Here is an 18,298-nt window from a genome sequence, read left to right on the forward strand (position 1 = left end):
TGGAATGTAGTCATACTTCCCAAGCCCTTCTGGATACTTAAATTTTTCTATGAGGATGTCTCTGGCAGTGTTGAAAATCATAGAGTGCAGTAAATTAGGATACTGTGCTAATGTGTAATCGTAGTCAAAGCCATAGATCTCAATATTGCCCAGGTTGATCTCATTGTTAGCATAGATAGCGGCTAGGTTGAGGAGATTGCAGACTCCTGGTGGAAGGAGATCATAGACCAGCTTTTTCATTTCGTGGCACCTGGCCCACAGGTAGGTCTTGATGTTGGCTCCCTCGGCCAAGGATATCCATTGATATAAACATGATATATCAATATATCAATGCTTCATACACTAGATTCTTACTAAGTAAAGCATAAGACAGAAAGTACAAATCAGTTGTATAAAAACTTCTAAACAATGGGAAAATGCTATACTTTATTTACTTTGAGGAAATGGGAAGCTGTTATTATAATTCCTGAAAAGTAAAATGTTTCTGAAATAACAGAAAAAAAATAAACAAACAGGAGCTGCAAACTCTTTAAAACATCTTCATATTAAACAAACAATCTTTATTTTCAGTTTTTATTTTCTCAGAAATGTATTAAAATCCCTAATTTTTTTTGAAAGGTTAGATTTTCTTTTGTTGTAAACTCAGTGATTATTGTCTAAAATTTGACAATGACTTGAGATTCTCCCAGTAAAGAACCATTTAAAATGTGGATAAATCCCAAATATAAATAAAACTTATTAATTCAGTTCTCAAGTCTACGTAGATTTGCAGGGCTTTACTGTTACTTACTGTACACAGAAAATTAACATTTTAAGAGCTTCATCTAGCCCAATGGGATTGCAGTGGATTGCTTTCAAACTCAGCAGCTGAAGCAAACACACTATTCATGTTTTCTATTACCGTATTGCTACCCAGGGGGACAGTGTGCTAATTCTAAATATTTATTATGAAAATCTGTACACCAGCTTTGAAGAAACCAAGATTTCTCTTGATAGCCATCCTCTGCAGAAGGGTTGAAACCTTCCGCTTTAGAAACCCTCCTAGCAAATAATGCCAAATTCTGGAATCCCACACCTTTAGTGCTAAATAAAAGATTTGCTACTTCGAAGTTTCTTTCCACAATGAAGACAGAAAAACAATTGGCAGAATGAAGACTTCTCATATAGTTGGTCTTTAGATCTAGGTTCCGTATACTAAAACTAGAAATCCTGTTGTTACCCCTGAGCTGTACATAATATTTTACACCTGATTACAGCACAAATCAAAGACAGACATCCAATGTCACTTTGAAGAAATGAGGAGACGAAGAATTCAACGTCAACTTTGAAATATGCTAAAACATGTAATAAAGCCATTTTCTCTTTCAATGTGGTAACAGATTCTGGTTCTTAGTCTTAATCATACCTTTGTTTTTTTAGCTCGGTATGACCTAATATTTTCTCTGAGTGGATGTATATATATGCTCTAAAACTTTACCTCTGAAACTGCTTTCTGATGACGTGAGCATGGTTCTTCAATCATCTATTCATACTTTTAAAATTACCTATCTAGTTTTCAAACATCCTTTTAAACTTGTGAACAGTCTGGCTCCAGTGTTCTAGTTTTGGTCTAATGCTGTTTTACATACACCTTTCTAATATGCTTAACAAAGGTTTGTTCATTGCAATACTGCACCGAGAATCATGTCACAGAGATTCAGGTGAGCAGCTCATGTATCCTCCTCCTCTGCTTCACTTCCAAGGTTATGAGGACAAGCTTTTTTCCCAGCAGTTGAATTCTTGGCCTCAATTTTAAATTTGCCAGTCTATCATTAAGCTAATCTGTTACATAAACACACAGTTTGATTGGAATGAAATTAACTGCATGTGAATGTTATAATCCATTACACCCTTATTTGGAACTCAGTCTCTTCTATCCACATCAGACATGGGGTGCACATGACATACAGAAGAAATTCTTTACTCTTTCTAACTTTTTCTTTCCAGTATAGAAGATATTCTTTAAAGATCCATCATGGCTGAATGAAAGAGCAATAAATAGGGAACAACAATTGGGAACAACATCAAGGTAGTAGCAGCACTTGTCCTAACATCTTTGAGGAGACAATATCAAAAGAACATTTTAGCAAACTACAGTTTCGACCTCAGAAACAGAAAATGCTAATGGTGATTTTTAATGTTTTCACATTTTTTCTAAAAATATATTTAAATTTTTAGAAACTTCCAGAGGAAAACTGCTGTCTATTTTTAAAAATATGTTTATTACTTAAAAAAGTGGAACGCTATACTTCGCTCTATCAAAAATTGCCATTTCTGTCAAAGTAGATAAAACATTTTTTTTTTCCCCCCAGAGAGTGAAGATAAGTAAATTGGGATGTTTATAGTAAATCCAAGCAACACTCTCAGTCTGTGAAACCGAGATACAGCCCTCAGTCTCCTGTAGAAATTTCTAACATTACATGACTTACAGAAGAGTCTTGAGCAATTCCTATGATATAACTACTAGAAGGAAATTCAAGTTTCAAAGGGGCATTTTTTTAAATGAAAATATTTCAAATTTATTCATTTCTTAAAAAAAAGATAGATTCATTCATGTGGTTAAACATAACTGAAAACAATTTAAAAGTATACATGAATAATGAGGGAAGAAAAAGATTTTCACTATCTTTAAGTGTGCTCACTTACAATACTGCTGAACCTTAAAGCATCTTTTTTTTTGTTTATAATTGCACAATATTTTCTTACAGAACAAAAGGGATGCATATAAACTTTAAAAACATGGGACATACTCTTTGGCATTCATATTTAAAAGATTATTTTAATTCAATAAAGTCTAAAGTCAGAATATTAGAAACAGCAAGAAACAAATTTGATAAAAGAGGAAAAAACAAAACAAAACAAAACAGAACAAAACAAAACACAAGTCAGTCTTGAGTACCTGGTGTTCTGTTTATTCTATTCAAGCTCTCGTGTGCTCTAGTTGCAGGTAAAAGAAGAGCTAAAGGAGCTGAACCCAACTATACGAGAAATGAAGCTCACAATATTAGCAAGAACCTGCAGAAATCTTGTCTGGAGGTATTAACATGACACAGCAACCCTATGAAAAAACATGTATAACACACAGTTTTTAAAGTAGTGCTCAGTTTGTTTTAATCATTCCTTTCTTTGCTATTAATATCCTGGATAATGCGCACAACGACTCATTTCAACATATGTAGCAGCCATCATACTGACTAACATCTCTTTAAATGCACAACAGTAATTCAGTCTCAGAGCACAGTGAGAAATAAGAGCATTTGATGGCATAATTAAAAAGCTAAGTCAACTTTTATGTACAAGTGGGTCAAACTAAAGCTGGCATCATTTCTTCTTGAGTGCTCAACCTTGTAATATTAATGATATTTTTATGTACACAGAAAGATGACAAATGACACTCCAGTAAATCTGCATATATGCTCTGTTAGAATTTATCCTTCTCTTTCAGTGCGTATTGTAAATTAAACTGACCTTACTTCAGTCAGCTAAAAATGACAACTGTAGATTATTGTGGCAACACAACTAACTACAACATTTATAAACCTCATTTGAAGTTACTTAAATTAATTTACACGTTACTTCCTGTATGTTTGTTTAGTAGTTTGGTCCTGCTGTTCTAATTTCAAAACAGGTGAGCAAAATGAATACATTCTAATAAAAGTATGAGTTTTGTTCTGGTACAGAATAGTAACTGGAATCAAGCTTTTCTTTCAATATCTTATGTATAATTTCCAAAAGATCTGAATACAAAATAAAACCACATGAATAATCTCTTCCTAATGCAGACAATCACATATCTCTACATAGTGTTTTGCCCAAATTTAGAGTTACACAATTTCATTCTGTTAGTCAGATCTTCCCATAATATTTTACTGTATTATTTCTAACCATTAGATTTTAATACCTAGATAAAAATACAATAACAATTGTCCTAATATAAGTTCTCACTTTTTGTCCTGAAATACTTGCATCTCCTTTCTACCTCTCCTATCGCATCTGCTTCACTAAAACTGGGATGCATTTATTTTCCAGTCTTATTAGCATACTGAATAGTTTTTCAGTTAAGATACTTATCAGCTACAAAGCATTCAGTGTATAGAAATAATTCTTAGCACTTGTATTTTTAATTCTATTTTAGATTGTTTATATTTGAAGTTCATGTTCTTTACTGTGGTACTGCTGCAAACTTGGCTAAACTGTCTAACCAGGAAAATCCTTGTTTTTCCTTTTTTCCACAGGAAATTCCCTTCCCAGGTAGTTATCCCCTCCCTTGCCTACTTAGGAGATGAGAAAAACAGAAACAGTGTTCAGTCACTGCTACACATCATATCTTAACTTTCTGTGCTGTAACTATTGCTTTAAAACATCAGAGATACAAAACAGCACAGTGTTTTCTAAGCGCAGACCTCTGCAGAAAACCCATTAAGTCCAATTGCTAGCCTACTGTGCAGATATTTAAAAAAGAGTAACCAGCAATGAACGTGTTATTTAAATTCAATTTAACATTCTTTTAGAGTCAAAGAAGTAATCAATGCATTCTGTGTGCTAACTAAACAGAGATACCAGGGGCCAAGTTATTTATTAACTGTAAGAACAGTTCATTGACAGGTTTACTCTGAGCTGCTGTAGATTATAGCACTGATCGTACCAGAAGAACCGTGAAAAAAACTGATAAATAGTTAGTCAAAGAAGCTTGCGGTGGAGATTCAAGAAAAGTTTCCTGAGGGAGTGTGTCCACTTCTGTATATCTTGTTGGAAAAAAACACACAAAACAAAACAAAACACCCTACTAACAAATGTTTTAGTTGTTCTGTGCCATGTTTTAGTAGTTTTCATTACATCCAGGACAAAAATAAAACAGACATATTCACATTTCATTCTTATATCCTAAAAGTCTATCCTTATTAAAAATATATATATAAAATAATGGCAAAGATTGTTTTATTTGCCTTTTAGCTTGCTGGAAAGTAAGAATGCACTCAACTATGCCAGCTCCTACCAATCAGATTTTCATATGCTCAGATATTTGAAAAAATATTTTAAAAAAATCAATAGGTATTTAAAAGCCCCTAGTATATATTTGAGAAAATGGCAATAGCTAGTATTATAATTCTAATATATTTTAAATTAAACATAGAAAACCACAGTATGTCAGAAAAGATTACTTTGGCAAGGTGCCATTCATCCTTCATCCTCACTGATCCTAATGGGATAAGAGGGCACTGCCCTTGTCAGTGTAGCTTTGATACACCATGACTGTTTTTCTTTATTATGTTATTCCTAAACTGGGTACCAGCAACAAAATTAGAACTTGGCTTAAGCTCCAAGGAATAATTTCTTTTTACAGACTGATCTAATATTCCCAGTACTGATATCTGTAAATTTTGATTTACCCAGATGAAGTGAAGCATATTACTGCATCAGTTTTGTAACTTTTCATATTTACATAAATACACATTCCCAGCAAGATTTTATCATTAGTCTCTTTCCTTCTCACATGCTAACAAAGACCTCCACAGATACAATTATTAGTCAACTCTAGTTTTACTTTGTTTGTGGGGTTTTTTGTTTGCTTTTGTGGTTTTGTTGTTTTGTTGTTGTTGTTGTTATTTGTTTGTTTTGACTTGGGCTTGCTTTGGTTTTGTTTTTAAACAAGGGAGTAGGTGTGGTTTTTTAGAACTACCGTAATTATTGTAAGCAAATCTAGAATCACTGGTAGAGCTACATGGCAAAAGCAGGAAAAAAGGTTGTAATATACAATTCCAGAAGTCAAAACATCTGTAGATTTTGTCTTACTAGGAAGCTACACTTGAGGCTGACTGCAATGGATAGGTACAGAAATGCAGTGATTCATAAATATCTCTTAAAAAAGCTTCTAACAGTAGTTGATTACACTGGTATGAGCTAGTATAATCATTAAAATATATTTTCCTAAATATATTTTCAAGGATTTTGTGAGAAGACTAGGCTACCTGTATAGATATTCTGGAAAAATGCAACAGATGTAGCAGAAGGAAGTTTTAGGAGCATACTGAATTCCCAACGTTAGACAGTATCTTTAGAAAGATAGTAATGCTAGTGGTATTTTAAGCAATCCAAGCTCTTTGTTAATGTATTTAAACCTTGTTCACATAGTTAATTTTAAAAATCTAGCACTTTTCATCTTATTTTAAATGTGGCGAAAAATTATAATGTAGGTCTCAGTGCTTCCTTAAGTTAGTTCTCTCACTCTTATGTTCCTGTCAGTTTGTGATGTGGTATGAATGAAGCCTTTACACATCTTCAGCACAGTAGGCTGTAAATTAATAGGTGCAAAGCATCAATTTACTGCTTCTGTACTTCTCACCTCATACACCTTTCACATGCAGGTGTTAACAGCTAAGTGGTCTCTATATCATTACAGCTAGCACAAGCAAGAGATTATATTAGTTTAGTCACTACTACTACTATGAAGCGCATTCACCATTTTATTTATTTTATGGTTAAAAACTTGGCAAAATCTTCCACATACTTTTATGCATATAGTTAAAATATATATTATTTATCATAAAGATACTACAAAAGATAAACGATGCATTTCAGATACTGTTTCTTTAAATACAAGTTTTGCAAGATTTCTATGTGAGATATTACCATAAGCTAAACGTAATTATTAACTAAGCTTTAAATAGATTTGCATTTGCATCAGGACTCTACCAAGTTTTTCTTTAGTTGGTTTATTTGCTTATTTTTGTTTGCTTGTTGTTATTGTTGTTGTTGTTTTTTTCCAGTTGGATTATTTCCATCACATCCATCTCTGAACACAAGATTAAAATATAATCCAAATGAAAGCTGTGGTCCAAAAGGGAGAATAGGAAACTGTTTTGTTATATTTCTACTGGAAGTTCTCAGAGAATTACATACATATTTCAGCACTTGCCACCATTATACGGCCCTGTATCTCGGGAAAAGTCCACAGGACACTGATATAGCTACCATGTATCTACCATGAAAGAGGAGGGCAGGACAGCTTTCACTGCTGTCCTGCATAGCACAGGTATATGTGCCAAAACAATCCTGTTTTGGGGGAAGAGGAAAGGAGAGAGGATATTTCTGCTGGATGAAAGTGACAACATTAGTGACAATGGTATTTCCTGTGGGTTTAGGAAGTTTTTGTTCACTCTGCAAATGGAAAGGCTGACTCAAGTACACCTCCCCGGCTCATTTGAAACATCACTCTTCAAAGGCTCTTCTGACATAGAACACCAAATTCACACATTGCTGCTCTGAAGTTCACATTTCCCAGCCCCTCTGATCCATCCTGAAGCTGTTTCCAAAACCTTACCAACTCTCTAAAATCTGCCATACTATCCCTCCACCTACCCAAACAAAATTCTTCTAATGTTAGATTCATTCTTGTCTTCCAATTCCCCAACTCCAGTCATGTATTCTCTCAATCATCCCCTTTATTCCAGTTCAATGCCAGCAACTCAGAGATCACATAAAAATTCAGAGGTTACTCTTCAACTTATTTTTGAAAGCACTACTTGCACTCTTTATTCACTTCTTCATTATAGTCATTTTAACAATTAGAATTTGAGGGTTCCTCACTGCAACCAGCACAGCACATCTCCTCATGTAATATATACTATTTTATCTAATATACACTTAAATAATAAAACAAACAAAATCACATATATTTGCCTGTATAGAACAAACAAACAACAAACAAACAAACAAACAGATGAAAAATTGCCTTCAGAATGCTGAAAAGGAAGACAATGTCCAGGATGTGGGAAAGAATGTAACCCTTTTTTAAAAGGACAGTTTCTTTGTAGTTTTGTTTTCATACAAGCAGTAGTCTGGATTCTTCATTCCTTGTAAAGAAATGTTAGGGGGAGGAACTGTTCACTACCTCTCCCATCAATGTTGTTTTTTCTTTCTATGGACTCCAAAGGTACTTAGCAGTGTTCATTATATTTTCCCAAGTCTGCTTGGAATTTACTTAGAACTGTGGATAATTCATTTTTTCAAGCAGGCGTTTGAATATCTGCAGCAAATCCATTTTGGAATGTGATGATTTTGATAAATATAGCAAAGTACAAGATACGTCACTGATGAGATCAACTTATTAATCTTTATAATTGAAAAACTGTAGGAGTGAAGAAACTGTTTATCTGCATGTGTTTTTTGGTATAGAAACTGCTATGCCAAAGAGCTGGATATAGCTACTGAATTAAAACATGCTATTTCCCACTTAGGGAATTTTAAGAGTCTCTGGAAAGCAATACTTAAAGAACTAGGGTATATCAGATGCCTATATGAAATGTTTTATACAAATAGCTGGCATCCTGTGCAAAACACTGTGTCTATTTTCTTCCCAAATTCCTTATCTGTGAGTGGAATGATCCTGAGATTATGCCTAACAACTCTGACACCAGTGAGACATTCATTCCAAGATTACAGAACTCCACAGGCACTCAAGTTCAGCACGTTGTTTGCATTTTAAACAGAAATGATCAAAGATGACAGCAAATACTGAGGAAGGATGCAGAAGCTGGAAATGTTGGTGGGAGGGGAAGGGAGCAGTGGGAGCACTGGTGTTGCCATAAGAAAATGGCTAGGAGAAACCAAGAGAAACAAGCATCAGCAGCAAAGGCAGCAACTGGCAGGACGCAGAAGCTGGAGAACATGTGTATTCCACTGAGCCTTTAACAGAGACACAGAATTTGCCATATTTCTTATTTTAGGGATTCTTCTATCAGTTATTCGGTTTGCAGTATGCAAATGCCTAATGATGGTGCGTACTGTAGTAGGAGTCTGAACAAATGGGGTATGCTACATATATCTGATTGATAGTGTTCAAATGCTGAACAACATTAATGCTGATTTTCAAATGTGATAGACTGCGGGATTTTTACACAGTAACTGGAAACTTTGCAACGTGGAAGTTAAGAGAAAGAATTTGAGGATAACTATGCAACTTCTTTTCCTGGCAAAAAAAGCCAAAACAAAACAAAATGTGGTTCATTGCAGGTCAGACAGACAAGTTACGAAGTACAGAAGCTTACACTTATTGAATCCAGTTTCCTAACCAAAACAGGTAAAAGGGGAAATCTAGTTAAAACCTAGAGAAATGTAAAATCTCACAAAAGGCAGCAAGAGAACCCTTTTTTTACCAGCATCTACAATACAAACATATGGCTTTGTAGAGTTTCACAGGTGACAAAAAAGAATGACTGTCTGCAGGTCTCTAAAGAGGCTAAAATTAGTGACTAATTATAAATGCATTATTACAATTTGTAATAGTGTTCCCAAATGATAAAGCTGTTCCTCTCATTGCATGGCCGTGGCACATCCTTTCTCTTCTGTTGGAGAAGGAAAAGAAAGTAGAACTTTAAATTGCCAATAGGACATCACAAACCCTTTCTTGTGGTGTATAACAACAACTTTATTGAAGCTGCATCCACAAGCAATCCATCTTTTCACAGCAAGCCAACAGATGGTGCTCTTTAGCTGTATAATTATGTAATTCTGAGCTAAAAATTCAGCTCACTATGTATGGACCTCCTGCCATAGGTGTCTATCAAAAAGGTGATGTAGACCACTTCATAATCTCCTGCATTACTTTGTTAGAGATCTCTCACAATGGGGGTGGTAAGATTAAGACAGATCTTCATAAACAGGACAGGAAACACGCGGAGTGAAATACTATTGTTTTGAATTATATCTAAATGCTTAGACCGGTGTATTTATCTAAGAAACACAAATTAGTATTATGACGCAGCTGTTATAAGAGTTATTCATTAACACAGAAATAAGAAGTGAGTTTCAGATGACTCCAGGTACTTACATCAAATTGTATGCCAAGCTTATAATAATTAATTATTGCTGCTTCCAGATCACTCACATCCCCATGCATTTTTATGGCTTTGCACTAGGATATTTAGATGATTTATAAGGAGGTCAGAATAATCTTAAAAGTATTTTTAAATAGTATTAGGAAATTAATTTGGACTAAAAAATATAATGTGTAGGTCATCCTCTTGTATTGGCAAATACTGACAAATATTTGAAGGCTAATAATTTTAGGTTTAAGTGGAAGTACAGTAATATCAGTATTGTAAAGTAAAAAAGGAAAAAATAAATTGTAGAACTAAATATGTCAATATTAAGATTCTAAGTTAAAATATAATAATTTTAGAATAATTCTTAGTATCATAATCACGTTTCACGCATACTGCAATAGTCTAAGACATTTTTTTTTGCCAAATTAATTGTCAGTCTTGCAAAAATTATGGCAAAGTCATATTTACATGAAAAAGCCTGAGTCAGGCCTATCTATGCTCATGTGAGTTGCCCAGCTTTACTTAACCTGCAAATAATAAAATACTCAGTCCAAATTTAAAAAATAAACAAACAAACAAACAGAAAACAACCCACCTCAGTCTTAGGGAGTCTTTGGGAAGGCTCATTAAAAGATTTTCAAAAGGATGCTTTCCTCAAGTGATATATTCCTGATTTTAACACAATACCATGTTCATTCAGCCTGGGCTTTTCAAATACTTCTTGACACTATCTCTAGATTCAAGCTTCATTTAAGTACCATCTAACTTAAGGTGAAGTCTAAAGGGTCATGTTTGGAAGTATGTAAAAAGTTATATTTAATGTTCAAAAATTACGCAAGCCACTCTTTTTTTTTTTTTCTTTCTTTTCTTATTTCTCATAGTTAACAATAGAGTAGCCCTTCAGATTCAAAAAATCCAGCCATTTGGCGGACATGGAGATGGACACCAGACAGTGCAAAGAGGCTCTTTCCGTTACGCTCTCAGAAGTACTGTGTTCAGCACTGTGAACAAGACCTTACCAACTCAAGATAAACATGTTTTACATCCAAAACTCCTTTACGTAATATCACATTGTGCAAGTTAAGCAAGTTATTCAAATTCCAATAGATTTCTTTCATTTACAGTCTAACTAATAATACTTTTAAATCCTTCACAGATTAAAAAGCTTATTCTACCTTGTTTGCATTCATTTTCAAACACTAATGTTCATCTTTCTAAGCCTGTTGACACTCATATTGATTCAAAGCAGGATTAAAAATGTGGTCATCCATATGTGAACATCTATTCAAGATCCAGAGCTATATAACTGCTCTTTAGAAAAAAACAAATAAACAAAAAACCAAAGACAAACAAACCCCCACAAACTTGAATTCCACTGCTTTACTTAAAAAAGGTCCATCCAGTTTCTACTATAATCATGATGGAACTACTTCTAACCTTGTTGATATGTCTGGAGAGGGTAATCCAGACCTATTGCACCATACAGTAAAACCACTAAAGAATTATCAGTCTGAAATTATTTTCTTTATTCTCAGTCTTTTTTTAGCTTTTGCAGTGCTCCTATTCTGTCTTTCTATGTCTTTCTATTCATTCACTAGGAAAAAATTCGGCTTACTTTACACCAAATATTCCTTTATATGAAAAAATGATCATAATTACCAGATTGTGCTAGTGGAATATGTCTTCTAACACAGAATTACTGTATAAAGCTGTTGACACAATGCCAGATATAATAAAAGGGAGCAATTTTAAAAAACAGTCACATTTTAAGACAATACACCTCTAGACCACTAGTTCTAAGCACAAAGCAACTTCACATTTAAAAACACGATTGATTTTAGCAGATTACAACATGTGCTACATTTAGCATGGCTCTAAAGTTGCTGTGGCAACTGTTCTGGCTTAAATATAGATGAATATGTAGCTTCATTCCAAATTATCCAATAATCCTTTAAACATTTCTTATAAAACTTCCCCTAGCTTCTTCACACTTCTGTCAGTGATCCTAGGAACATATAAATCCTTAGCTTTTAATGATCAGAGTTTAACACTATTTAAAAAAAAATCTCCAACACAAAAACAAGTATCAGAGAAAACGATAAAAAGATTTCTATTGAATTTTAGAAGAAATAGGTTTCTTATAATATCTCTGATTTCTAGTGTAACATTGATCTATACCATATGAGATCAATACAGAATACGTTTCCATTGCTTTCTGCTCATGTTCTTCTACATCATCTACTGTCAGAAATCTTCTGGGGAATGTATATGTACATATGACTGTAAATGAATTTTTTTTCCTATATTTGCACGTTCATTTCAGTGACAGATTAATTTCTTGCAACAAAGTTGCAAATATGTTGTTGGTGTCTACTAGAGCCTCATACACAAAATTAAATTGATAGATTGTTATGTTCCTTTAGTTCTTCTCCTTCAAGATTTCAGCTTCTAGCCCTTAGAACCCTTAATAAGAAAACATTGGCCGTGATGACTGTCATGTATGTCTGTGCATGACAGGCAAAAGGGACACTCACATATTGTAGTTCATACAGTCAGACACAGCACTTAATTCGATACAGATATTTCACTGACTTCTGTTACACAATTTTTGATCATGTGTAAATATGAAGGAATAATCTTTTTTTATAGATCCAGATGGTTTTGCATATTTGTCAAGCATGCTTGCCACACATTTTTATTTAATAGAATTTTTCAACAAATCAGATGCTACCTAGAATTCTGCAGTTATTAATATATTGTCCTGTCTAGCCTATCATGACGTTAAAATAATAGTGAGGTTGCTTCAGATCTTCAATAAGGCATTCTGATGAAAATAACCATCAGTCATCTGTAAGCAGCAGATCTGTATTTTTTTTCTAGGCTACATTTTAGAGCAATGTCAAGCACAAGATGTTCTCAGAGATTAAAAAAATTAAAATCTATATATGCAGCATACAGAGAAATCCTAATACAAACTGTTCTGCAATTTAATCCATTCCAATAGACAGAATTAGCATCTTTTACTTAGGACAAAGAACGTAGATTTAGTATTGTAATTACTAAGCCCTAGTATCGCAAAGCAAACGGTTTTAACATCAGACAAGATAATAATACATGCATACCTAAGTATATGTAGTAAGACTGAATTATAACCTGTTTAGGATAAGACACCATCTATTTGCTATCTATATATTTCTGTTTTACTGTGAGTCTGAATTTTGCTCACTACTTTCATTTTTGGCATACAATATCATGATAAGCCATGCAAGACTCATCAGAAAATGTTCCAATACGAAGTTTGAATATGTAACATCAACAAATGCTCACTGCTAAGGCACCTTACAGATATACCTCTTGAAGATGGAGGACAATAAGAGGAAGGATCAAGACTTGAAAAGGAGCAGAAGCAAATTACTGTCTTTTTTTTCAATTCTGTAGCGTGGAAAGAACTAAAGGAAAATACATAACTACTAACTATTAACAGGTAGAAAATATCTTAAATATCCTTTAACATTTTTCAAAATACCAAAAAAAAGAAAAATAAAAACGAAGATATTTGCAAGATCTCTGACTTACCATATTGATGGCGCTTCTGTTCCACTGATCTCTAAGAAGTCATATCCTTCCTCTAACTGGAAGTCAGTAAAGACCAAAGCAATGGTATCTCCTGGTTCAGCCAATATGGTCCAGGTGCAATCAGCATTATTTTCATACTCAGAAGGGAAGTGAGGACTTGCAATAGTTCCGCTTGTCCCACGTAGTGTCCCTCCACAAGCTCCTTCAGCTGATGAACAGAATATCAATTACTAGTGGAGCTGCACTTTAAATAAGTCAAGCATCATCTTTGTTTCTGCACAGCAAACCCAGCTCTTCTCTTCCGTGCATATAGTATCAATGAATATATACAGAAATAAAATTCCATCCAGGTGAACTGAATAGAACATTTTTCTGGCCTTAAAACTGCAGAGATTTGTTTATTTCTTTGTTTAGGTGTGGTTTGTTGTGTTTGGGGGTTTTGTTTGTTTGTTCTTTCCTTGTTGGTGACACTTTATTGCCAGGATAAGCAAGGACGAGATCAGTAGAGAGACCTTGTATCAGCTGTTTTGCAGAACCTGTACTATGGCTCTGCGAAAGTGTTGCCAGAAAAAGCGCAAAAACTGGGCAGAGAATCACAGAAATACAGTTAGTCTCTCTGTGACACAGATTTAAAAAAACATTAACATTTATTTTCTGAAGTTCTCTCTAATTTGTTATAACTATAAAAAAAAAAGTAGAAAAAAAAAATCATAGATTTAAATACTACCCTGAACTAGGAAGCTTTAATAAAATTATACTTACAATTCTCAAGTTATTTGTTATGAAACAAGATGTTTACAGATGGCAAATAAATTCAGAAAGTTTTGTTGCCAAATGGACCCCCCAAGGTCCACATATCATCAGTTAACATTTTTTTTTTAGTGGCTATGAACTCAATTTCAAAAAATACAAACTGCCGGAAGACTGGAATGTTGTTAAATAGGTTACCAAAGTGTTTAGCAGACTTTTTGTACTATTCTTTGACTGATAACTTTTCACTGAAGCTTTAAAGATACACTGATTTTATTAGCATTGGATATTAAAATATCTATATTTTTTTTTCCTAAAAAAAAAGTCATCCATGCAATCCATTGGAATAAGAAATTAAAAACACACAAAGTGGTTTTTGATGTGCTGTAATACAGCTATGAAAGCTACAACAGTAGTAATTAAAAATATTTCTGCATAGGTGAATGATCAGGAGGAGCATTTAATTTTTCCCCATTTTATCATCTTTACTTACTGCTATTATCATTAGAAATTACTTGCATACTATAAGTGCATGTGGAGATTTAAAAACAAATAGCTTGACAAGGTGTATGACAGAAGGAACTTACAGCCTAATTAGGATAATAACTGAATGGCTAATTAAGACAACAGAGATGGGTAGGAATAGAGTTGCTCTTCCCAATCACAGTTGAAAGCCTGTCAGTGAAAGTGAGTTTTAAGGGAAGATTTGAAGGAAAAAAGATTCACTTGATTCAAAGAAAGAGGGATACTGTGGCTGGACATTAAAAAAAAAAAAAAAAAAAGAGACTGGTAAAAGAGGATAAATAGTTAATCAGGGACAGAAATAACAGGAAGAACTGAGAGAAATGCAGACACAGAAAAATTTCTTGAAGTAATATACAGGCCACTAATTAACTAAAAAAAGGAGAGAAAGCTGCTAAGGAGATTTGAACAAGTAGTTATCTTTACTTTTCTATATGAGAAATAAATTTTGACATAAAGAAATGTAACATGACCTTGGCTACTTCAGCCTTTTTGAGTTTTATGATTTCTTGGCACACAAATTTCTTAGAGGAAGGCAGGGTTTTTTTGACAAAATTCATATCTTACTTGCAGACCCTGAAATTTATGTGTGTTTTTTTTTTTTTTTAAATGAAGAAGATTTAGGGGTGCAATAGATCTACACTCCTAAAAGATTTCTTTTTGCTGGTGAAATCAGGCCACTTTTCTGATTCCTCCATCAATTCTTAGCTTTTTGCACAGTGCATATTGAAAGGTCCATTGTGCCTCTGAAGGGCAAAAGGGGAAAGGAAGCAAAATTTAAAGAACTCATGGACAAAGCTGAGAATCAGAATTCAAATTCCTGGTGCATGATACATGCAAAGATTACAATAATTAGAAATTTTTGTAAAACTCTAATAAATCAGAAAGGGAAATCAAGGCTTTTTATCCAACAATATCTACAATGACACTTTTTTCTTTATTTATTTTTTTTTTTAACTTTATCGCTTTCAAGCACTTCAAAACATCATCTAACCCAGAAAAGAAAAACAAATTAACTTGATACATCTGTGCCAATAATTCAGCACAGAAACTAACATTGAGTTATTGATTTCCGCTGTGGTCATAATCAGTATCAAAGTTTTATTGAACCATCAAAACCCAAAACCTGACGATTTCCACCCTCTCTTTTTTCGTGCTTGTTCCTATTTTGTCATAACAGTGTGGGATTTCATTTTTTTTTTAATAATCAAAATCAAAGAGTATGAGTTCCAGTTAACAACGAATACAGCTTCTACCTGTGTCCTTGAAAGCCAGCAAGCAGGTTTTTTCTATCCAGGGTAACCAGTAAGATGTGCAAAATCCTAAATCAGCCATAAGTTTTTGGTACTAGCTGCTTGCTGTTAAATTTTGTTATGACAACATTCTCCATTACACCATCTCCCACTATGTTTATACTGACGCTAAGTAACATACTAATGGTAATTACAATGCTACTCAGTGTTTCTGCCGCAGAGCCCTTGAATAAGCTTTGAGCTCTAAAAAGCACTGACTTTTATAGCTAACAAGGAAGGCTTGTATAGTTGATTATTTCTGGGAACAACATGCAAAAATCTAAATTAATAAGCTGTGCATTACCAATGAAAGCCAAAGGAATTTAGGCTACTGTCTGCCTACAGGGATACATAGGTTTTTAATCTATTCATAGGAGAATTTCTAAGAGGTTTGCAAGAAATCAAGTTAGCTCAGAAATGGAAAGGGAACATTAGCCGGGTAAGACCATAGAAACTAACTCAGACCAGAAAGCTGATATTTTCTCTCTGACAGATGTGGATGTGTTAGGGAAAGACTACAGAAAACAGCAGCTGCACAGAATTATCTTTCCTCTGACATATTTCCCATGTTCCAGAAGCCTGTGTTTTGAGGACTTCTTTCATCATAGGTGGCACCCCGGCTAAGGCAAACAGATTGTTGAACGCTAAAATGTAATGAATTGCCTAAGAATGAGCACAAGAAGGCAGGAGGGTAGGAGACACACTGCTCAGAGGGTAGGAGACATAAATCATTCAGACATATGCTGTGTTTCACTAGCTAGCCTCAGAGCTATTTGGCCACCTTGGACTGATCATCCTTCTTGACCATGGCCTTCTCTATGTTATGCATTTGAGAGAGCTAGAACAGTGCTTGGCAATCTAAATGTGTCACTGTGCTTGGACTAATTTGATAGCAGATAGTGCCTCAGTGTTCATGAATTCATACTCTAAGTGATTAACAAATAGCATTTTATAATGTGCAAGTAATAAATTCCAAGCACTTATGGTTATTTTCAAGTTGTAAGCAACTGCACAAAGTGCTGTTTGTATCAGCAGAAATGACTACTTGAAGTATAAAGCTACAAACATTTGGGTCTCTCAGTAATCTGAAATTGAGTGCTCTGAATTTAGAGAATATGCATTTTATATATAGTATGCATGAAAACACATATGGCTGGCAACACTTGATAAAATTATATATTGTATAGATACATAGCTTAGATAATAGAGATAAACATATCCATCAAGTTAATGTATGTAAAAATCAAAAGAATCACTGAGGAACCATGGCAGCCAAGGAAAAATCTTACATTTTTCTTCAAACTAGAAAGAGTCATTTCACCAAAAATAACAATCTGAAACTTTTGGTAAACTGTGTTTTGCATAAATGAGATCTTGCTGTAAGTAAGGTGCACACCCTGCGAAGCAGATATTCAAGGATGCAGTAAGAACAGAAACAGTAACTTAGAAAAATTCTTTATTTAAATTGGTTTAGATATCTTTTGAACATTCAGTCATTTTTACTGGACTTTCCTCTCCTTGCCACACAAATGCCTTCCAGTGTGCAATGTTCTGTGTTCCTTTTTTTACACAAAAACTAATAAAACATTTAAGCAAGTGAAAAATGTTTATTCCATATTACTATTCCATAATAACAAAACCAAAAAAACCCAAACATATAAAACTCATCTAACCTTTTGGAATTAATCTAGAATCTGAATTTAAATAATCAGAACTGACTATTCAACTTTAGTTTATACTGAAAGGTCCTCACCTGAAAGATCCTTTTACCACATTACTATTATAACATAACTATTAAAAAACATCTCTAACTTGCAGAGAAGAATTCATAGTAATAAAGAAAATGTTACTATTGTTATGTCATTCGTACTAATTTTCTTACCTCTTTATCACTAGCAACAGAATAGATACAATTAAAAACTTTAATGAAATTTTGTGAATCGTCATCAAATGGCATATCACCATCTAGAGTCTTATTTTCTAAGTTATATCAACTAAAGAAAATTGCAGCTTTAGAGGTTCTAAATAAACCATAGGCATTCATTATTTAGCATCCCTTATTAAAAATACCACTGAAAAAGTTTTTTATTTAATGAGGTTGGAGCACAGCCCGGCAGAGAGAGATCTGAGGGTCTGGATTTCGGTGAATGGTAAGCTGAACATGAGCCAACAGTGTGTCCTAGTAGACAAAAGGACCAACTGTGTCCTGGGGTGCATCATGTACAGCATTGCCACCTGGTCGAGGGAGATGCTTGTCCCATTCTACATTGCACTGGTGCAGCCTCACCTCATGCA

At 34.0% G+C, this 18,298-nt stretch overlaps 1 protein-coding gene across 2 annotated transcripts in view; it reads right to left on the bottom strand.

The window, feature by feature from the left end:
- Window positions 1–18,298, bottom strand: part of CSMD1 (CUB and Sushi multiple domains 1) — a 1,084,328-nt gene that overhangs the window by 515,767 nt on the left and 550,263 nt on the right. For both annotated transcript variants that reach the window (XM_065056058.1, XM_065056057.1), the window contains exon 5: window positions 13,440–13,647. In XM_065056058.1, coding sequence (XP_064912130.1) covers window positions 13,440–13,647 — 208 coding nt within the window. The remainder of the gene's footprint in view (window positions 1–13,439; window positions 13,648–18,298) is intronic.

Source organism: Columba livia, chromosome 3 (genome assembly GCF_036013475.1).
Source record: "Columba livia isolate bColLiv1 breed racing homer chromosome 3, bColLiv1.pat.W.v2, whole genome shotgun sequence".
NCBI lineage: Eukaryota > Metazoa > Chordata > Aves > Columbiformes > Columbidae > Columba > Columba livia.